Consider the following 24,014-nt stretch of genomic DNA (forward strand, 5'->3'; position numbering starts at 1 on the left):
TTAAATTTGTCCTATTCTGCTGCTACAAGTCAGCTTTTTTGTTTGTTTGTTTAGACTTAACTAATGCTTTCAGATACTTTTAGAAAGGAAAAGTGAGATATTTCAGCAATGATTCCTCAAAATGACACTCCTAAATTGACAGAAATATTTCTAGCCCCAAATCTTAGGATTAGGTGCAGATTGCAACTCTATGAAATACACATACTTACTCATGAGTTGGATGAATGTGACATTATTATGATTGGGTATCTCCTTCTAGTTTTCCAAACTTATTATTTGTCATGACTCTCTCCTCCTCCACATACCCAGAAAAGTATATTCACATGTGTGTACATACATGCATATGTGCATTTGAGTAAGAGACTGTATATAAGATAACCAAACATTATAGAAAGAATAAATCTCTCCAATTTAAATCTGTGACCTTGACTAGAGTGAGATGAGAAGAGCACAGAAGCCAGAATCTAGAGATGCAGGAGTTGAGAGGTGAACAAGAAGTGATGAATTAAGGAGTCTAGATGACTTTTCTAAGACACTTGACTATTATGGAAAGGAAAGTTTGATGGGTTCAGATTGAAAGGGCTGAGGAATTCTATATTTAGATCCCTGTAAGAAGCTTGTTTTTAGTGGTGTCACATGCTTCAGGGTGGGGGTGGACAGCGAGGAGAAAGGAATGTGTGTGACAGCATAGGCATTAATAGCCTTGACTCCATGAAGTTCCAGGGATCGCTCCTGCTGTAACTCTTGCTTGATCTGTGATTTGAAATGAAATTCATTTGATCTTAAACGAGACCCTACTCAATCTAACAGTCCAGGCCTTTCTCCTGAGTTCTGATTCCTGGCTATAAGTTCCCCTGTAGGTCCTACAGATGACAAGTCAATGTGTTCAACGCACAACATTTTGCCAAGTCTCTAAGCTTGTAGCCTATCCTCCACATTTCTATTTTTTAAATATTTTTATTGGAAAGGGAAATTTTACACGAGAAGGTGACAGAGAAAGATCTTCCATCTGCTCACTTACTCTCCAAATGGCCACAATGGCTGGAGCTGAGCTGATCCAAAACCAGAAACCAGGAGCCTCTTCTGGGTCTCCCTGGTGGGAACAGGGTTCCAACGCTCTAGGCCATCCCTAGATCATAAGCAGGGAGCTGGATGGGAAGCGGATCAGCTGGGACACTAACCAGCCCCCATATGGGATGCTGGCACTGTAAGGCAGAGGATTAGCCAATTTAGTTATTATGCTGCCCAATCTGCTGTACTTTTTTTTTTAGTGAATAAAAAAACCATATACCTTGAAATACGTATCCTGAATGCCTGTATTTCTTGCACCCTGACATCTAATTGTGTTCAAATTCCATCAACCCCACTTCTTAATTTTACCTGCAGTTTGTACATCCTCTGTTCAAATTTTACCGCTACAAACTTAAAGTAGGCTTTTATCTCTTACCTAGCTTATTTGCACAATTCCCTAATTACTATTTCTGCTTCTGTGTGATCGATGTATCTTCTACCCCAACAACAAAGTGAATTCATTACAATGTAATGATGTTCATGCTATTCTGCAGGTTGAAACATCGCAATATGTAGGATAAAGTCTCCACTTCTTTTCAAGATGATAGATCAGTCAACAATCTGCTCCTATTTAGCTCTATAACATCACTGCAACTCCTTTCACAGTTTCTGCTGCAGAAGGACAAAAAAAGGGTGCTGTTATAAAGAAGGAAGCATTCCTCCAAAGGGGAGAGTGAAGTCATCTAGAAAAAAAAATGAATGAACCTTTTGAATATGTGGAGACATTGCAGCCAAGATGGATGAGAAACGTGAGGTCAATGCAAAGGAACTGGTGCAGCAGTCCCAAAGCAGGTATGAGGTTAGCACGAGGCAGCGAAAATGAGAAAGAGGATGGATAGTAATGCATTGCAATCAACCAGAGAGCACAGCGGTAGGCTTTCACAGATGATTGTGGGGATTTTGCACTAGATGGGACCCACAGAAGGGTTTTGAACACAGCCACATTAGAGAGAATCTGGCTAATGTTAAGAATTGATGCTTTGGGTAAGAACAGAAACATATGCATTAGTTCCAGAGACCATACAATAATCTGTGTCACAGGTGTGAGGTGATTCATCGTGGTAAAAATGGTGAGGAATATGAAATTCTGAATACATTTCAAAGCAGATCAAACAGGATGTAATGGATGTAGACCAGGAGCAGAGAAGTAGTTAAGTGTTACTTCAAAGTTTCTGGTCTGAAAAACTGCTGGAACAAAGTTGACGTTGAGCTTAAAAAAAAAAAAAAGAGTACTTATGAGAAGTCAAGTTGAAAAGAAAATTGCAAGTTCAGTTTTGTGCAAAATAACTTTGAGCTCACCATTAGACACCAATAAAAATATGCAGCAAGAAATTGAATATATATTCTTGCAACTTAAGAGACAGATCAGACTGCAGATATGTGACTATCAACACAAAGAATGCATAATACTGACTGGTGCTGTGGCAAGACAGTAAAGCCTCAACCTGCAGTGCTGACATCACATATGGCCACTTACTGAAGTCCCCACTGCTCCACTTCTAACCCAGCTCCTTGCTCATGTGTTTGGGAAGGCAGTGCATGCTGGGTCAAGTCCTTGGGCCCCTGCACTCACATGGGAGACCTGGAAGAAACTCCAGGCTTCAGACAGCCCAGCTCTGGCTTGTGGCCACGTGGAGAGTGAATCAGTGGATTTAGGATCTTTCTGTCCTTCCTTACCTATTTGTAAATCTGCCTCTCAAATACAAATAGATCCTTTTTAAAAAAGCATATAGCCTGGGCCCGGCACGGTGGCCTAGCAGCTGAAGTCCTCACCCTGAAAGCCCCGGGATCCCTTATGGGCGCCGGTTCTAATCCCGGCAGCTCCACTTCCCATCCAGCTCCCTGCTTGTGGCCTGGGAAAGCAGTTGAGGACGGCCCAAAGCTTTGGGATCCTGCACCCGCTTGGGAGACCCGGAAGAGGTTCCTGGTCCCGGCATCGGATTGGCGCGCATCGGCCCATTGTGGTCACTTGGGATGGAAGATCTTCTTCTCTGTCTCTCCTCCTCTCTGTATATCCGGCTTTCCAATAACAATAAAATCTTAAAAAAAAAAAAAAAGCATATAGCCTGAGACCTCAAGGCTGGTGAATGTAGAATGAGCAATGAGAAGGGCATGGGCTGAGTCCTGTACACTAGATGGTTGAGAAGCCAAGATTAGCAGGTAACACAACAAGGGAGCTGAAGAAGAGCTCCCTTTGATGCTGGAGGAAGACCAGAGTGTCGTTTAACCCAGGATCCAAGTAAAGGAAGTCTTTGAAGGAGGTGTGGTGGTGCTGATGTGCCACGTGCTGACAATAGGCCCAACATCTGATCAACAGATTTAGCAATGTGTAGTTACTGGTGATAGAATAAGAGAAGTTTTAGTGAATTGTGAAGATACAGCTGTTTGGACTGAGTTCAGGACAAAATAAGTGGAAACAAATGTAGACAAGCAGTACTCAAAATTCCTTGAAAACACTTTGCTGTGATGGTGGGGGAAGAGAAGAATGGGGTGGATATGGAGTTAAGAAAGTGGTGTTAAAGTAAAGGAAATACTATTAGGTGTGCATAGTGGCAAGGACATGGGGAGGTAGAAACTGTGACAAAGGAGAAGAAATAGATCTACTAGAGTGCACTTGGCAGGAGGAGGAGTTGTTTAAGTGCAAGAATTGGGTTTCACTGGTGCCCTGGTGGCTCAGTCGCGGCGGGCATGTGATCACAAATGCTGCCTGACAAGGAGACCCAAGAGTAAAATTTCTGGAATACCGTTGTTTCTAAGTAAAATGGATGGCATGCTGAAAAGCAGGAAGTGGAGTTCAGGTCTCTTATAATACTTGACAGCAGCTTCTCAGGAAGGAAGCGTTTGTTTGCTTCCAGGTTGGAGGGTCGCAGCCCCAGTGTGGGCCCCATGAGCCTGCACTCTCTGGAGACTGGCAACAGTGGGGCAGGTGTAGAAAGGCAATCACAGTGAGTGAGAGGAGATGCAGTGCAAGTTTAGAGAAGAGCAAATGAAACGCCCGGTAGGACATGGCCAGCCAGGGCTGATGCAAAGGGAAGATGAAGTAGATAACTGAGCAATACCTGCATTCGGTGGTCAACACTTTAATGTGGGATGCACCAATTTCTACATGATCTTCTACTCACCTTCAACTGTGTGGGCCAGGGTGGGACATGGAGGAATTGGTGCCATACTCAGTATGCTGTTCTGAGCAATCAAAAATACAAAGAAGCTAGGAACAGTATACTCTACTGGGTATTGCTGGTGGAGCTGATTGTCAGTGCTAAACTAAATCAGTGAAGTATGGAGTTAAATGGGTGTGAACTAAGCCAATTTCAAGGTACAAATGTAGTGACGACTGAGCAACTTGCTCAAACTACACTTGAGTTAGAATTGTAAACCAGTTTCTGATACAATTTTCAGATGTAATCGGATATAACAATCATATGCTTGTTTGCTCAGTTAAGTCAGTGTGACCACAGCTCATTACATACTATTTTGTGACATTTGTGCTCTGATGTTTTCTTCAGGTTCTCACAACATATATAGTTTTGGTTTTAAAATATAAGTTTATATTGCATTTTCAAGCAGAGGTTTAATATGTAGTCTATAAATCTAAGTCATTTACTTACAAGCTGTCATCACTGTGTGAGAGAATAGCATAAGTACAATCTTATAAGTTTCCACATATTTCTCCCAGGAAGCACCATGGGCTCTGGTATTGTGGGTTGAAGAGGCCTTGGCTGCCTACACTTGTACAGTTGTTCAAACCCCAAAGATGTGTGTGAACAGCTAATGGATTAATGCTAACAGCTCATGGGCCATGTTGGAGGCCTGCTGGAACTCTGACATCTAGAAAGATGGGCCAGTGGGAGATCTTCAGGTCATGAAGGAGTTAGCCCTCCAAAGTTCGTTCTCAGGAGTGTGCTGGTTCCTTGAGCTGAATGTGGCCTTCTCTCTCTGCTTCCTTCCTGGTTTATCATGTGATTGTTAGTCCACATACAGCCCAGCACTGCTGGCCTCTTAGACACCAAACTACTGGGGTCCACTCTTGAACCATGAACCTCTAAACTGGAAGCACAAATACTTCCCAAGAATTCCTTCTCTCATACTTCAGAGAAAGTAATGGAAACCTAATACGGCTGGAAAAATCCAGAGACATCAAGTCACATAAACCCTAAGCCAATTAGGATCAAGAAGAAAAAGGACTTCACCAAGACCCAAGGATACTAAAATACTCAGAATTCAAGCTCAATCTGTGCAGAAACTAAGTGGCCACTGGCCATCCCATCTTTACAACCTGCACACTGAACGTCTGTTAGATCTTAGCTTGGAATTGTGGCTCTCCGCTTTGTTTTATGTTAGCTCAGCTCGGAGCCAGGATCCTACCCAGACCCTGCTGCAGATGCAGCACTTACACCACCTGTGCCTCTGAAAGCTCCATGGGTTATCCCAGCATGATTTACCACCTGCGTTTGATCTCTAGTGCCTGGGATCCACTGGATTCTGTGTTCCAGGAGGCTCATGGGAGTGTATGTGTCACTCTTCGGTTGTCACTACCAAGCAGTTGAGACCTCTCCTGACCTTATCCACAGGGCTGAGAGAAGCCTTCTAGACGCAACCTTAAAAGTCACACTATAAATTAGCTTAAAATAAAACACTATAAATAAGCTTTCCCTTGAGCTTCCAATCCTGCATGACTCTCCTACCTGAAGATCACTCCAACCCCAGGTTTAGTATCAACCCTATCCTTGGTTAAACAGAATATAAGCAGTTCTAATTCACTGGATATTAGGTCTAAACATCAAGATATTATTAATGGTAGCAACTTATTGAACATTTCTATATTCCCTGCATGGTGCTACATGCTTTAAATGTGCTAACTCATTTAACCATCACACAGAACTCCAGAAGACAACCTGATAATACTTATTTTATACTTGAATGAACTGAACCTTCAGGAAGTTGGTAACATGCCTCTGGTCAAACTAACCTGCAGAACCTGTATTTCTATTTCATTCCCTCTGGAATATCAACATTGCAGGAAGCAGTTTTACCCATGAAGCCACAATACTGACCCAAAGATCTCTTCTGAAACTTCTTTTTTTGCTAGCTTTCCACAGTCCTCACAATTCCATATTGTGGTTTAACTAACTCTCCTAACACCTGTAAGTTATCTTGCTGACCCTGAAGTTATTAGAGTCTGTGGTATGTCCTTTGAGCCATTAGAAGGTCTCTAAGTATATATTTCCTATTTTCATGCCTTGTAACATTTTAGAAGCCGTTTCTTCACCTTAGAGTACCTTTATCAATAGGCCTGGTAAAATCATTCTTACCTTTAAGATTTACATAGAGGGAGAATTTTTGTGAGCTCTTTCTCATGATAGCCATCCAATAAAATCAGTTACACTTTGTTCAATGATCCCATAAAGTTTTATTTACATTGCTAGTGCTATTTTGTCTAAACTATTAAAATACGTTGTTATGCAGTCTTCTTTCAAATACCTAATGCTGTTTTGTCAATGATTAAAATAAGTGTTGGTACACAGTTTTCTTTCAAATACACTGATAAAATCTTGAAAGTAGACTGGATTTGTTCAGCATTATGCCCTTTTCCTCCTTGCCTACAATCATGCCACATCCAGTGTACACAACCCAATAACATGGAGTAAATTTCACTGCAATTACACTAGTAAAAGATTAAAAAATACATGATGACCTCAACTGTCGCAGAAAAGGCATTTGAAGTATTTAACATTTTTCTTGGTTAAAAAATAAAACTTTCAAGATTGCATGGAGGGGGAAGTTCCTTGACATAATAAAGTGATTTATGAAAACTCACAGTCAACCTCAGATCAATGAAGAATAACCAAAAGCTTTTCCTCTAAGATCTAGTACAAGGCAGGGATGCTCCCTCCCGAATTTCATTAAAATAGAATTGTTAGTAATAGTGAGAAAAAGCAGATAAGAAAAATAAGACACTCAAATCATAGGGAAAAATGAAAACTATATATAAAGATAGCATGATCCTATATAAGAATGCATGCTAAACATTATACACACACACACACACACACACACACTACTGGAATAAGTAAATTCAGTAAAATTGCAGAATTCAAAACCCTCATCAAAAACTGGTAGTTATTCTACATACAAATGAAACCCTTGATGAAAAAGAAATCCCATTTGTGACAACTTCAAAAAAATCAAATAATATATATATGTGTGTGTTATGTGTGTAAATGTAGCCATTTGTATACTTAAATCATAAAAATGGGGCATGCATTATAGCATATTGGATAAAGCCACCACAGGTGATGGCAACATCCCACATAGGTGCTGGTTCAGTCCTGGTTGCATAATCCTACTGGCTAATGCTCCACTTGTAGCACAGGCATCCCATACTGGTACCAGTTCGCATTCTGGCTGTTCCATTTCTGAGCCAGCTCCCTGCTGATGGCTTGGGAAAGCAGCAGAAGGTGGTCCAAGTTCTGGGGCCCCTGCACCTATGCGGGAAACCTGGAAGAAGTTCCTGGCTTCACATCCACTCAGCTCTAGCCCTTGCCACCATTTGGGAAGTGACTCAACAGATGGAAGTTCTGACTCTTCTTCTCTTTGTAATTATTTCAAATTAAATAAATACATTAAAACAAACAAAACACCATCACCACAACAAAACAAATAGCCACACTAACACTGTGAAAGAAAAACAAAACTGAAAGCATCATATTGTCTGATTTAAAATTAAATTACTGGGCCTAGCGCCGTAGCCTACTGACTAAAGCCCTCGCCTTGCAAGCGACAGGATCCATTATGGGTGCCGGTTCATGTCCCAGCTGTCCCAGGCTGCTTGTGGCCTGGAAAAATAGTAGAGAATGGCCCAAAACCTTGGGGGCCCTGCACCCATGCGGGAGACCAGGAAAAGTGCCTGGCTCATGACTCCTGGCTTTGAATCAGCACAGCACCGGCCACTGAGGCCACTTGGGGAGTGAACCAGTGAACAGAAGATCTTTCTATCTGTCTCTCCTCTCTGTAAACCTGATTTTCCAATACAAATAAGTAAATCTTTTTAAAAAAATTAAACTACTAAGTTGTATTAATTAAAGCAGTATAGCACTAATGTGAAAGCTAAAACACTAAGGAAACAATAGAGAATTCAGAAAGTTTATACAGTCAACTAATTATCAAGAAAGGTAGTAAAAGGCCACAATGTAGACCTGTTAGTTCCTTAATAAGTGTTTCTGTGAAAAACAATTTCTAAAAACTAAACAGTGAAATTGGACTCTGATCTTATACACAAAGATCAACTCAAAATAGCCAGGAGATCTAGTTTTAAGATACAAAACCATAAAAATCTTTTGGACATGGATTTTGGCAAGACTTCTTTTTTATATCATGCTCAAAGCTCAATCTCAAGAAGGAAAAATAACACAGGAGGGTAACACTGACCCAAACGACTCCCACATAGCAAAGAAACAAACAATAAGAAACAAACAAAACAAAACCCAAAATGCAAGGTAATACTTGGTCTAGGAAAAATAGTTGTAAATATATTATAATGTTAGTATCAAAAATCTGTGAAAAACACAGCTCAACAGCAGAATAACAACACAGCTTAAAAATGGATATAAAATCTGAAGACATTTCTCCAAAGGAAATAAACATGTGACCAAAAGGTATTAAAATTCAAAAATGTTGATTAAAAGTGTCACATCACTAGTTTAGAAAATGTGCATTAAAACCACTATAAAATGCCACCACATGCCTTTGTGGAAGCCTTCAAAAAAGATGAGACATAATAAACACTGCTGAAAGAGATCCATCTGACGCCACCATCTGATCAAAACAGCTCAATGACATGCACGTGCACTTTCATCACAGCATTAAGCTCAATAACCAAGATACAGAAACAATCCAAGAGTCCACTGAGAGATAAATGCATACAGAAAATGTACTGCTTATTATGTGAATACTATGCAGGCTTTATAAAAGAATGAGATCCCACTATTTGCCATAACGGGAAGGACGTGATACCAAGTGGTTTTTTAAACACTGGGGTGAAATGCACAGAGAAGGGACCCTACAGAGGATCCCTCTGTGAAAGGACAGAAAGTCGAAGAGAACAGGGATGAAATGCGGAGATGCTGGTGAAAGAACACAAAGGGCAGATGTGTGGGGTAAGCAAGTCTAGAGATAAACTAGATGCATATTTTGTAAGGAATTTGTTTACAAATTTTGTTGGTGATTTTGCTACAAAGATAAGTGTAAGTTTGTGGTTATTCTACAAAAGCAACTATGAAATATATTGATTTTTAGCACTGCTGTAACCATTTTACTATGTATATCCCCTAAACTTCCTATTATAAACCTTAAACACACATCAGAAAGCTTATTTCTAGAAAAGAAACTATAACAGCTTTTGGCAAATATGGGCTTGGAGTTTTTTTAGTAAGATGATATGGTTGGTTCTGAGGCTTGGCATGACCTGATCATGTAGATGTGTGTGAATACACCTCCCTCCGTTTTCTGGTACTGACATTTGATCCAGTAGCTAAAATATTTTTCAAAAAGCACTCATGACACATTTCTTGGGTGACAATTCCTTCATTAATCAAAGTTTGCATCTTCACCTACAGTTTCAAAGCCTACATTTTGTGAAACTCCCACTGGAAACCACTTTCAAGTGTGTTTTGTCTTTGAGGTTTTGTATCCTTTTCATTTATAGTGCATATTAAAGTAGAAGAATATAGTGCTCCTAAGAATTTGGGCCTACCTGGAGAAAGATTCTCCAACCACAGTGAAAGAAGTAAAACATACAAACCTTGTTTCAAGGAAGGACTGTTCAGAGTGGAGTTGTGGAGAAGAAGGATTTGGGTACGCTCCTCTGTTGAAGTACAAGTCAAAGACTGAAGTTCCGACGGAGGCTAAAGCTCAGGCAGCAAGATTAGCTCCTTTCAGGACGTGCTCTTGGGGTGCTGTTTTTCGCCAAGCTCGTCTGCGGACAGCCACACATCCCGGGCAGCTGACTGCAATGGTTGTTAATACAGGAAAGACTATCTGTGCTCCACTGTCTCCATTTCTCCTTCGTCAGGGCTGAATCTAGAACAGGTGCGTGTGGAGACGCAGGAAAAGCAGCTTCCCAGAGCTGTGAATTAGCCAGATTCTGTGCTAAGCAGCTCAGAGGAACCTCAGCACCCTTTCCTAGGCCTTTCAAGAAAGGAGATCTGGGAACTAGACAGTCTGTACTCAGTATCCCCACAAGGAATACTGGAAATCTCAGACTCAGACTTAAATCTTTGTAATATCTCTCTCTCCTTGAGGTCCAAGTTCTTCTTAACCACAAGGGGTTTTGTCTCTATATTGTTTGTCCTCAATTAACATCACATGTCATGAATTCTTCAGACGTAATGACAGATTTCTAGTTAGAACACCAAATTATTTTTCAAAATGTTTTAATCCGAGGAGGTAACTAATCATCATAATCAAAAACACTTTTTTTTTTTCCAAATAAACATGCCTCGTAAGTATAAGTAGCTAACTTTAATACCTTCTTTTAATGTTCCTACACAGTGGCTTTCTTTTCCTTCCTTCCTCCCTCCCTCCCTCCCTCCCTTCCTTTCTCCCTTCCTCTCTCTCTCTCTCTCGGGTTTATTTACTTTTCTTCGAAAGTCAGATATACAGAGAGGAGGAGACAGAGAGGAAGATCTTTCGTCCATTCCCCAAGTTGCCGCAACAGCTAGTGCTGAGCTGATCTGAAACCAGGAGCCTATAGCCTCTTCCAGGCCACGGGTGCAGGGTCCCAAGGCTTTGGGCCGCCCTCAACTAATTTCCCAGGCCACAAACAGGGAGCTGGATAGAAAGCGGGGCTGCTAGGACACGAACTGGCCCATGTGGGATCCCAGTGAATGCAAGATGAAGGCTTTAGCTGCTAAGCTACCGCCCTGGACCCATAGACAGGGGTTTTCAATCAATACAGTTAACTGCATGTCAAGACTGAATTGCCAACACCTACCAGACATTTTCTTCTATGTCTTACTTCAGTGCTAAGCCCTGAGAACGTGACACTGGTTTAATATATTGCATAGATGGTTCTCTTGCTATCTATGTGACTATTCATCCCAGTTCTTTAAAAAAGTATCATATTTGTCTTTTTTTTTGAGGTATGAAAAATGACTTTGCTCAATAAATCTGAATTTTGCAATGGAGGTTTGCTTTGTTTAAAAACAGAGAATGAAGGTAATAAACTTCTGATGATATATATTTACTTTCGCTTTAAACGATCCTTATAAACAACAAAAATGTTTTAAGAAATGATTCTAGGGCCCGGCATGATAGTCTCGTGGCTAAAGTTCTCGCCTTGTATGTGCCAGGGTAGCACGTGTGCACCAGTATTTAGGAACTCATAAAGAGCTGTTAAAATTAAATGCAAAGTCTCTTGTGTGCTCAACACAATTTGTGCACATGCTGCAGCCTCCCATAAATTACAGGGCTTTATCTTAACATCAAGAAAAGCCTAGGGCTGAGCTCATGGTTTCATCTAGTACCTTCTACTCTGGCACTTGGAGAAGAAAGGGAGTGAGCAGACTGCTGTCCTTCACCAGCAGAGATGTCTCTGTTCTGATGAAACAGGAGCCGTCAGGGTTTAAAAAAAGAACAGCTTCAGGCACAGGCGCCACATCTTGGCAAGAAATGCCTTCCATAGTTTCCACTATCACCAAGCTTGCGTTTGCATTGCCCACTCCGTTTCTATTTAAGTCACAGGCACTCCGTCGGGCCACGTTCATTTTAGCCAGAGCTGGGGCAATCAGCAGAGAAGACACGGATAGCATGGCTCCGGGAGAAAAGGAAAGAGAGGAGGGGCCAGCCAAGAGCGCCCTCCGGAAGGTCCGTACAGCCACCCTGGTTATCAACTTGGCCCGAGGTTGGCAGCAGTGGGCAAATGAGAACAATACAAGGCAAGCCCAGGAACCGGCAGGCTGGCTGCCCGGAGGGACGCAGGACTCATCCCAGGCTCCCAAACCAGTACCTAGCCCCAATTCTCACCAAACAGCTCAGAGTTCCCCTGAGTCTGCAGCCCTAGAGCCGGTGAGACACGGAGATGTACAAAGGTCGGAGGATGCCACCGAGATCTCGCACATCAAAAGAAAGGAGGTGACCAAAACAGTTGTCAGCAAGGCATATGAGCGAGGAGGTGACATGAGCCAGCTCAGCCAAAAGTATGAGAAAGACAGCCACATGCGTGAACCGGACCAGCCAGAGAACGATATTGACAGAATTCTCCACAGCCATGACTCCCCAACTCGGAGGAGAAAATGTGGCACCCTGGTGTCTGAGCTGACCAAAGGCTGGAAAGAGATGGAACAGGAGGTGCCCACGTGGAAGAGCGACAGCATAGACACGGAGGACAGTGGCTACGGAGGGGAGACAGAGGAGAGGCCTGAGGATGGAGTGCAGGTGGCTGCTGCTGCCAGGATCAAACGTCCCTTGCCCTGTCAGTAAGTGAACGCATCCTTGCACTCCTTATACCAGAATCATACTGAGCCCCATAATCCAGAGAGCCCAGCGAACACAGCAAGTACTACCAGGGTAGGAGTGGCACAGATGGGAGTGAGTTCCACAGGGAAGGTGTGTTCCTGGGCCAGAGGCGAGTGCTCTGCCCGCACGTTTGGGTCAAAGTCTCCACTGTTTTGTTTCTCTTTGCTGTCTGAAGTTGTAACCCCCATAAAGATGAAGCCTTGGATACGTTTTTAAGTTAATTCTATAGTAACGAATTGGCTTATTTTTCTGTAGAGCAAAGTGATTTCTTGCAGCCTATTAGGAAAAGATTTCACTTGTACCAAATCTATTTATGTTATCCAGAAATGAACCTGCACAAATAGTGCCTATTCAGCCCAGATCTCTGATTCTCTAAACAGGTGGAAGGCTGCTATTTAACTTGACAGCAGGCTCTGGAGTCAAGACAGGTCCACATTCAAATCTCATAGCTGCCTCTAACAAGTCCTTTTTCTACACCAATTTCCTCATTTGTAAAATGACAGCAACAGTTAATACTTGGGGATAAGTTCTATTAGACTGGGACAGTACAATGTGAGGGCTGCCAGGCACCTGTATCAATGACTACCACATATGCTCAATATATGAAAACTTATTCATACAGATGTTATCGCTTAGCAACCTGTCAAACTTTCAAAAAGTGTCCTCTCTGTAATGAGACAGATCACATCACAACCCAAAGCATTATGTATGAAAAACACACACACAATTGAAACATTTTGTTACACAAGAAACACATGATTTATTTCAAGGCTGTAATTTCACATAATATAAAGTCAGGAAATCTCACTCCTCAAAACATGATATGAAAGTAGGATAAAAGTCACATATCTCATAACACTTACAAACCAATTCTCTGTAGGGTATGCTTTTTAAAGTCTTTTAAAACTGGTTACTCTTTCTGACAAAGTACTTAGAGTTTGTGACCTTAAATGTGTCTTGAAAGAATCAGAACTACTATATGGCAAGTTTTCAAAAAATAACAAACTCAGATAAATGTATACAATCAATATGTTAGGTGCTTTACATTCTAAATCCTCCCAGTCCACTGAGGCAGGCATTGGCCCCTTTTATGAACAAGAATACTGGGTTTCAGAGAGAAAGTTTTCCTGGAAAGTTAGTGACAAAATTGGGATGTGAGTCTGTGTGCAATGTTTTGAAAGCGGACATGATGCTAACGCTGTGCTTTAAGAATGCGTTCATGTTTGGACTTGGTCTCTCCTTGCATTACTAACCTGTTACCAATGCAACCATTGTACCAGGCCATAAGGAATCACAGTCAAAATTATCTTGTGGATTTTGAAGTCTGTGTGGTGTGGCTAGTCATAGAATCATAGAGCACAACAGAATCAAGCTGGCAGAAACACAATGATCATCTTCATGCCAACACATTTTAAATTGTTCAGAGCCTGAAGATGACAGTGGGACCAATTCTAAAATGCATAGTAGAGCCATTATCTTCTTTGACATTTGTCTAAGTACTTTCACCTACTTTTTCATTTAATCTCTACAATATTCTTCACAGAGTGAATATAATCGTATCCATTTGAGAAATAGGAACGGAAGATAGAGAACTACTGAAAGAACCATGGGTAGGGTTCTATAGCCCATGGGCCAAGAACCAGGGATTTGCCACTAGAACTTATTTTTTGGCCTGTTTACCTAAAACAAGACCGACATCAAGGCCTCTTTGAAGGCTTGTATATGTGCATTGTGAGGGAAACATATAGAAGCTTTATATAAGGGAATTAGATTTGAGATATGGCTCACTTTGAAAATATTGAATCACTTGTGTCATCTAAAAAAGCAGACTTGAAAATTCATATTTCATGGAATTATTTTTACATTAGTTATGTAAAGTAATAGATGAAGGAGATTTCCTTAGCAACTATACCCACTAGAAGGCAGAGGGCCAGGCTAGGTGGCCCCCAGCCCCTCAAAATGACTACATCCTGTCTCTCTGGGTTGGGGAGAGGTGATTAAATCTCCTTTCCTTCTTTGATTCCTTTTTCTCAGTCGTAAATTACACAGAGTGCCAGGATATTGCATGCAGCAACTACAGCTCTTAATGTCAGCTGTAATCCTAGTTGTGCCCATGAAATTTCAGTAGACACCAATTGGGACATTTTGTCAGACGGTACTCCCAAATATTGCTTGAGAAATGAAAGTAACATGTGTTGAAATTGCTTTTTCGCTTACTTACTTAATTGCAGGCACCATTCTCTTCCTATATGTGCCACTAGGGAGAAAATTACAAATCTGGAATGTTTCTGTGGAAAGACACTGCATTTCATTATTTTTTTATGGCTGAGTAGTATTCCATCATGTATGACTGATGAGATTCATAAACTAAGTCCAAAAAAGACAAGAATAATGTTTTCTCCAATTCGTGGTAACTAATATACAGGGTACTAAATCAAGTTTGTGAAATTGCTAGTTTGAGGTTTGCGTATGCCCTCTGTCTATACTCTTGAGGAGCAGTGGTTTTTTTTCTCTATTTACTAATTGTGGAATTCCTTATTTTGTGGATAGTTATGATTATGATTATAAACTGGATTGAAAATGTCATAAAAATTAAAAGAAAAATGATAAAGGAAGAGAGTGAGCTGGGAGGGTAGAAGTGCCATTGTGTTCTCAAATTGTATATATAAAATACATGAATTCTGTTCCTTTCATATAAATAAAAATGTAGAAAATTAGTAGAAAAATAATTTCTTGGTAGTTGAGATATTCCATGCATAATAAAAACAACCAAATCAAGTTTGATAAAAAGTCAACAAATTCTTTATCAATAGTGATTTTGTTAGTTGATACTGTACTATGAAAAGGGTTTATATTTCATCTATTTTGAAAGCACTGTCTTTTGGCTGTGTGTGACTTCTGGGTCCAATTCCTTTGGACAAAGGCAATTTGATACTTCTTCCCAGATGGGAATACTGATCACTCATCCATCCTATCCTTCAAGTTCTATTCCATAGTTGTAGCTGGACATGCCATTTTATAGGTACTGAACCTGGCATGAAGATGTTAAGAAACACGTAAGTGAAAGAGCTAGAAAGTGATGAACATGGGGCGTCTGATGCAGAATTTATGTTTCTAACCATTAGAACAGACTTCCTCTCATGGAGCACAGATTCAAGGAATCATGCAGAGATCAAAGTCTGCTTAATTAATAAAATCCCAGAAACCCACAAAGCTAAAGGTATTGGAAGGCTTCACAAGAAACGGAAGGAAAAGTATGGCGTCCACCTACCTCCCTCCAGCTTTGGAACTGGTCATGCTTACCATGCGCTCTAAGGAGTTTCAGTCTGCAAGGACAACCACAGGCCTGGATCCGACCTAGTTCATGACAAAGAGAACAACTGCTGACTGCAGAGGCTCACACCACTTTTGTATGCACCTGCCCCACTCCTGATTAAACATGACCTTAAAAATGCCATGAAACCATTAATCAAAGTGGCTGTAGTTCTTATGGGGCACAGTAAGAAGCATGAAGAACACTCTTCCCAACATTTCTCTGAGAAGTTGGTCGTTCTTCTTCGCTTTCCTGGCAGAGAAAGGAATCATGCTACCTCTACAGGAGGGTCTATGGAAAGGACAACCAGAGTAATCTGCATGTTCTTCATGGAGGCTTATGCACATCAGCTCCAAAGCTCACCTGGCATGCTCTCATGGCATTTTGAAACCAGTGATTCAGGTGAAGAACTTCAGAGACTATTTTTAGTGCCAGTGAACTTACTTGTGACTGAATTCATCTTTTAGGATTTTTATTCCTGTGGATTTCATCACATACTCAGTCACTATTCATTTAACTTGACAGTTACGATTTAATCGGTACCCACATTCTCATCACACCACACACACACCATTTACATCAGAAAGTGGAACTTTTCTTTTAAAGATTTATTTATTGTTATTGAAAATATAATTAGGTTTATGGAGAGGAGAGAAAGATCTTCCATTGCTGGTTCACTCCCGAAATGACCAAAATGGTTGGAGCTGAGCTAATCTGAAGCTAGGAGCCAGGAGCTTCTGCCAGTTCTCCGATGGGAGTGCAGGGTCCCAAGGCTTTGTGTCATTCTGTGCTGCTTTCCCAGAAGATACCATTTTTACAGTTGACAACAACAACAAAAAAAACCTGCAGAATTATTTCAGAAAATGGAGCTAGACTTTCCAAGATAGACTGCTCATCATCTCTAGTGGAATTATCAACCTGTGACACAGCAGGACAGGGAGAACAGTCTGACTGATGAAACAAAAATGTGTTTGCTGAGTAATGGAGAATTGAGATGGGTTGGAATTCAGTATTGCTTTCCTAAAATAGGGTAAAATGTTAAACACTGAGCATTGCTTTGCTTTCTCTCAGTTTATACTAGATTGCCTTCCTGAAGTTCAGTTTGAATTATTCACATTTTTGGCTTGGGACTTAAAAAAAAAATCAATCCAGGATAATATGGCATGAGTTCTCCTGCTAAATGTGCTCGCTTCGGCAGCATACGTACTAAATCCCCCAAAAGATACTCAAGGCAAAAGATGCTCTCACTCTGACTTAAACTTGATACTTTCAAGCTTCTTAAAAAATGGAAAAAATTTTAAAAAGTATGTTTATAAGATATAGAAAATTAAATACCCATTGAAGTCTATTTCTTCTTCGGGTTTTTGTTTGTTTTGCTTTGCTTTGCCTTGGTATAGCCCATATTCTAATTCTTGCTTGCTGGATTGGATTCCTTTGTTTTCCTATCACCTTATTTTCAGAGGTTATAATTTGGCAATGTAACAAATGAACACTAAAATTCAGAAAAGGATTCTTTCAGAAAATAAATGTTTCTCTTTCCTACAACTTACCAAACTCTCATTCCTGCCTCAAATGGCACTGAAACCTCAAACTCTAAGTTTGTAATTAAAACTAGGAGGAGAGAAAACTACATGAAAGAATCAGTCTCAAAAATTTCGTCTGAGTGCTTATTTATTCATTTTCCTGTTTTTAATTTAAGTTGTAAAATCAATTCCCATATGGAAACTCCAAAAACTGAAAAAAAAAAATGTCAGAATTCTTATGTAATTATTTTCAATTGTAAATAGGCTATATAATTCTTCTGTGTGCATATACATATTTTAAAACAAGATATTTACTTATTAATTTGAAAGGCCAAGCTAGAGAAAGAAAGAGAGAGAGAGAGAGAGAGATTGATTGATTCTATCGAGTGGTTTATTCCCCACTCGCCACAATAGCTGGGGATGGGCCAGTCTGAAGCCAGGAATCCGAAATTCCATCTTGGTCTCCCACATGTTGGCAGGGGCCCAAGCATATGGGCCACCCTCTTCTGCTTCCCAGGCTCATTAGCAGGCAGAGGGATGGGAAGCGGAGCTGCCAGGACTCAAACCAGTGCTCAGGAGGGATGGCAGTGCCACAGGCCACAGCTTAACTCACAACAGCGTGCTGGCCCCATCAATGCATTTTAAATAGTTGGCAACTGTGCCAGAAACCTTTATAATATTCCATTATTTTTCATGAATGTTTTCTTGCTTTTTTTTTTTTTTATTATTAGTTATTGACTTAGTACCTAAAACAGAGCCTGGCACACAAAACTGTTTAATGTGTCCAAAAGTTCCTAAAAGCTGCGTACTCTAAAGCAAGATCCTAGAAATAGGACAAAATCACAGACGATGCTCGGGGGCAGGTACGATTTCATGAATTTCACCATTTACTCCATTCTGAAGGATTTCAAATTCCTCATTTATGCCTCAGCATGGAATTGGGCATGAGGGGTGGGTTTTGCCAGGATGGTCTGGGGCTCGTTACTAAAGGCTATCCCTGTCCCTGATCCCCATGATTCTGAGGGGCAAGGTGGCTGCTCTCCCTTGAACACTCAGTGAGCAGTTAACGTTATGGGAGGCTGCACAGTGACATTTAAAGGGGAAGGCAGCTGATGGTGAGGACCAGAACGGCTGAGAAACCTATCCTACCTCCAGTTAGTTTAAACCTTAACATTTTTTTTCCTATACATACCTGGCTATTTCAACAAGTTCAATGAGACATGGAATTAAAAGGCAAGTTCACTGTCTCATAATTTGCATTTTCTATGAACTTTTTGAAAACCTTTCCTATACAAAACTGTTTACTTTTTACATTTAACTTTTTTTCTGATGAACTTCTCATATACTTTATGCATGTGCTGCAAAATATCAGTAGTACGTGTAGCTCTATTTTCCTAATTCTATTCTAACAGCTAAGCAATGTTAACAGGGTAGCACTTTCATAACACAGGCATTCATGCTGATATTAGTGAAAGTTTGCCATCTAGTGGAAATGTTCTGAAAACAACGTTTATTTACTTATTTAATTTATTATCAATATTATCATTTTTACAATTTTGTATAGGCTGGGATTCCCCCCGTGCCAAACTCCCACCCCCTGTCAGATTCTTCCCATATTGTTACAATAGTGTACGAAGGACTACACTATTGAAAACAATGTTAATGCAAACATGAATTCCCTGATTCCTACATTTGGATAACCAAATTTCATGAAATGAGTTATTGGGCAGTGAGATGTGCCCAAATACGATCCATTTCTATCCATTCTGAATGACAAATTGTGACAGCTCAGGCATGTCGGTCATCTAACATCTTCAATTCCAAGGCTTCCATTCAAGGGACAACTTAGTGTTGGGGATAAGTGAGAGTGGGCCACTCGTGAGCATGAGGGCTAATCTGGGGTTACCTGCAAGGGCAAAGAGACCTGGGGAATGACTGCAAGACCACAGAGAGAGTAATGGAAGGAGATTCTTCCAAACACAAATTTTGCCTATTTTAAAATTAGGCCTGCAGCCTCTTGACAATACTGGTCTACAGTTTCCAAAGCCATTTTTGTTGTCACAGTTTTGGCTGTTAAGTAAGAATCTTTATCTCAAGTTTCAACATTACACACATATTTGAAACACGACTCACTCATTTATGACTAGTTGGTACTGTACCTATAAGCTGAGTGGCACTGTTCCCTAACAGAACACTGACTTTGGCGTCAGAGAGGTTTGTCCTTGGATCCTATGCTTGCCACTGATTTAAAGCAAGTTTAGAGCAGCCGTGGCCAGGATCTGGATCCAGTGTAACTTTGGTTCCAATTCCACTTCTACCAGTTAACAGTTTTGACTTTAAAAAAAATTACTTAATCTACCTGACCTCACTTTCCTCAGCGGTGAAGTGGAACAGGTGGTACCTACTTCTTAGAATAGGAATGAAAACTAAAAAAATTCCTGCCCAGTAAATGTTACAATTGCTAACAGTATTTTCTATCTGTATAACCAGATATTCTATTTTGTGGTACTTGACTGTCATTAAAAATATGTAGATGAAAAGTTACATATGACAATGTTATGACATGTGTGTGGTGTGGTGACACTTAAGCTTCAGAAAAAATTTGCTTTAGGTGCCCTATCAGTGAATTCTCTACTACAGTGAAGATTCTGATTTTAAAACCTTAACATGCAACTTCCGTATACACATCAATTTGCATTCATTTTACAATGGGAAAAAGTTTGCTTTCATTTAGAACACTGAAAACTGTTATTCATAGAAAAATAATCTAGAAGGACATACAGCAAAATAAGATCAGTGGTGGGAACATGGCATGTGCTCTTACTTCAGATACAGTATGTTGAACTTTGCTTACACATCTCTTACAAGAAACCTAAAGATAAAAACAGACTTACATCAAGATTCATAGATGTGGGAAGCACCAGGGTACATCAAAAGTAGCTGGGTGTTAAAATAGCACCTCTTAATTCTTCACCTCCTTTCTCCTTTAGGGCAAGCAGATTTGCAGAGAATCTCAACTGCCAAGCCCAGCGCAAATACAGCCAAGTGGGTGACCTGAAAGGGAGATGGCAACAGTGGGCTGATGAACACATCCAGTCCCAGAAGCTCAATCCATTCAGTGAGGAATTTGATTATCAGCTGGCCATGTCCACCCGCCTGCACAAAGGAGACGAGGGCTACGGCCGTCCCAAGGAGGGAACCAAGACGGCAGAGCGGGCCAAGCGGGCTGAAGAGCACATCTACAGGGAGATCATGGACATGTGTTTCATCATCCGCACGATGGCTCGCCACAGACGGGACGGCAAGATCCAGGTGACTTTTGGAGAGCTCTTTGACAGATACGTTCGCATTTCAGATAAAGTGGTGGGCATCCTCATGCGTGCCAGGAAACACGGACTGGTCGACTTCGAGGGAGAGATGCTGTGGCAAGGCCGAGATGACCATGTTGTCATTACGCTACTTGAGTAGATCTTCAACAATAAAAGCCCAAAGTGACCCACTGGTGTCTCATGCTCAATGCTAATATATTCAAAATTAAAAGGCAAACTGCTTTGCGACATATTAGAAGATATTAAACAATTTTTACATACATGACTTTTTGAAAATCTATTTCCATGAGGAAGCTGGAAGGCTGTAATAAAGCAAACCCCAAGCATTCAGAAAACACATAAAAATGTTAACATATAATAACAGTACTCACATTTCAACTTTCAATTAACATTCTTATGCAAAAATATTTGAAAACCCATTGCAGAAATCATAACATTTTAAAATTATTTTAAGATGCATGTTGACTTAAGACACAAGCTTAGCAGAATATATTATAATGCCAGTGTCAGTTTCCAGAAAAAATTCCCTATGGTAAAATAAACTTATATATATATTATTATATATATATATTATATATATATATATTATTTTGCATTATGTGACAGTTTCATAGGCTCTGGGAATCCCCCCACCCCTCCCCCCTGGTGGATTCCTCCACCTTGATGTAGTATTACAGTTCAAATTCAATCAAGATTCTTTCCTTGCAAACGTATGCTAAGCATAGAGTCCAGCTACTTATTGTCCAGATGGGTTGAACAGTTTCTTGGGGAGACCATTTCTGGTCCGAAGTTAGAGCTGGTAGAATGTCATCCCAGTCAATTAAGAGTCCCAATATAACATCAACAGCAATTTGCAACATTATGGAATTGACATGGTTTTGAGTAACCAGTATGATAAACTTATAGTTTTAAAGAAGTTTCACTTTGTACTATTGTTTGTTAATCATAGCATCACTTACAAAATAGGTACATGTATGAAGTTTTCAGAAAATTGGTGAAATTTCTTTGTGGACCTGGATCCTAATAGTGTCCAGCGGTTAAGTCTTGACTGTGATATGAACCAATCATGTAAAAAAAAAAAAAAAAAACATGACTGGCGGTCTTTGTATCAACAAAGAAATTGCACATACATAGTCACGTTCCCTCTAAGTGGTGCAGAGGTGAGGGGTTTAGACTTACTTGCCTTTGAAGGACTGCTTGCAGAAGTTTAGTTTTTCCTTAAAACTTCAGTAACCCATGAGGCTTACATTTATGTCAACACACAATGAAGGAGAAATATAGAAAATTTTGTGAATTTGAATGTTTACTATGGAAGAACTTACAGAACCAGTGGTAAATTAAAAACAGATCTGAGAAAATTTTCTTCATATTTTAACAGAAAAAAAATATAGTAAATATCTAAAAGTCATAAACACAAATATTAGTCTTCAAAAATAAGGGAAAAGCAGGGGTAATAGCATAGCAAGAAAAAACATTTTTGGCATTTATGTGCCAACTGTCAACCTTCTCCTTAATTACACTTAAGTGTGCCTTATATAATCCTAAAAACAAAGTGAACAAAATATAAGTCTTACTGTTTTCAAGCAAAGTTATCAAAACACTTTGATATTTTGGTACTTTCATATCTTGCATAGGTATTTATCATTTTGGAGTGATAGATTTAAAATGAAATAAAATTAAACTATTATACAAATTACCTTTTTAATGTATTATGTCCTTTCAAAGTTCTAATAGCTTCACAAAGAAGAAAATACATATATTATTCCTATATATAATGATTACAAATTAATGATTAATTTCTCTAAGGAGAATTTCATAATTCTCGGTCCTAACAGTGAAAATAAAGTGGAAATTTAAAGACAATTATCCTAAAAATACCATACTTTCTTATATATTTTTTGTTTTTTATATTATTTTCAGATTATATTTCACAAGACCATTTTCTTACACAAACACAACTTAACCTTGTTGTATCACAGTATTTAGAAAAGGGATTCAAGTGTCCCATCACAATCAACCATAAATAATAAACTGTATGCAGGCATGGACCCAGGTTCATTCCAAATTCAGTTTGCAGGGATTCAAGGATGAAAAGTGCCCTCAGAGCGCTTACACCAGAACTAAACTTTTCCCACAGGCCTGGTCTTACCAGAGATGGCTAGTTCTCTTCTAAGAAAACAGATGCTTTGTAACAAGCACACTCTGGCAAGTATTTTGTGAGAAACATTATAGGAGCTATCTTGTGGAAGAGATTACTAATGGCTTGAAGACTGTTTACTGAGTATTATTCTTGTGTGATATCTTTCATTTAGTTCTAAGACCACTCATCATATTGTTTTCTAATCGCAATCTAAAACTATTCTCTATTCAAATAATTATCTCAAAAGCTCTGTCACAGGAAAATCTGTAGTTGGAAACACTGAACACTTGGAACATAAATAAATATCCCCAGAACTCTGGTGGCAACAGCCAGTGAAAGTCTTCATATTTTATAGCTGTCCCAAGATACATGAAATAATTTTATTAGATGAATTCACAGCCCTGAAGCAGATAATGAACAATTGATTTTCCCGACTTTGGGAGTTTCCTTTCCAAGCTTTCCCATCAGGTATTCAAAGGGTTTTGCATGACTGATATTCAAATATACATTGTGTCCCTTCTGTTTGTACCTCCACCCAGAATCTGAGCTCAGAATTTACTTCCTTCCTACAGTCTTACAGATTTATTTTTGGTTTGCCTTCTGCTTTTTCCTTTTCTCTTCCCCAAATCTAGTTCCTTCTTTCTCTACTGCTCACAGGTGTACTGTGAAAGTGCAAGAGCTGTTTCTCATAGGATGTAGGAATATTTCTATGTTGCCCAGATTCCATGGGAGTTCACATTTCGGTAAGAAATGCTGTACTCTCTCCAGATCATTCTGTTCAGAGATTAGAAAAGATGCAAGAGACCAACTGGCCCTGTAGAGGCCTCCAAGGGATACCTAGAATATTCATATTTAATTCTCATTTCTTCTTATTAGTAAGCACATAGTTATATAATTACAAATGTGCCACAGAGCCCAACTTCTTAGCCCAGAGGTATAACCTATTATCCCAATTAGGGTGATGTATCCACATTCCGTGGCTACATTTCAACGACATGCTGGTATTCAGCAAAGTCACTATGGCCTTTATTTTCTGAACAATAAAACCTTTGCTAAAATTTCCCTTGAGGACACCACTCAAGAAATATGAAAACACGTATGCATTCCATACTATGCTTTTTCAA

General features: G+C 39.9%; 1 protein-coding gene across 4 annotated transcripts in view; it reads left to right on the forward strand.

Annotated features, from left to right (window-relative positions):
- The window catches only part of ABRA (actin binding Rho activating protein), a 38,230-nt gene extending 17,310 nt beyond the window's left edge, over window positions 1–20,920 (forward strand). For 2 of the 4 annotated variants that reach the window (XR_009246056.1, XR_009246058.1), the window contains one exon: window positions 20,412–20,551. Coding sequence is in view for 1 of the 4 variants with exons in the window: in XM_004580677.4 (XP_004580734.3) it covers window positions 11,878–12,545; window positions 20,412–20,889 (1,146 nt within the window). In the remaining 3 variants the exon portion in view is untranslated. Of the gene's footprint in view, window positions 1–11,877; window positions 12,546–20,411 lie in introns of those variants that run through there. The other 2 variants (XM_004580677.4, XR_009246057.1) reach the window with 2 other exon arrangements.
- The last annotated feature ends 3,094 nt before the right edge of the window (window positions 20,921–24,014 follow it).

The sequence above is a fragment of the Ochotona princeps genome, chromosome 9 (assembly GCF_030435755.1).
Source record: "Ochotona princeps isolate mOchPri1 chromosome 9, mOchPri1.hap1, whole genome shotgun sequence".
Classification (NCBI taxonomy): domain Eukaryota; kingdom Metazoa; phylum Chordata; class Mammalia; order Lagomorpha; family Ochotonidae; genus Ochotona; species Ochotona princeps.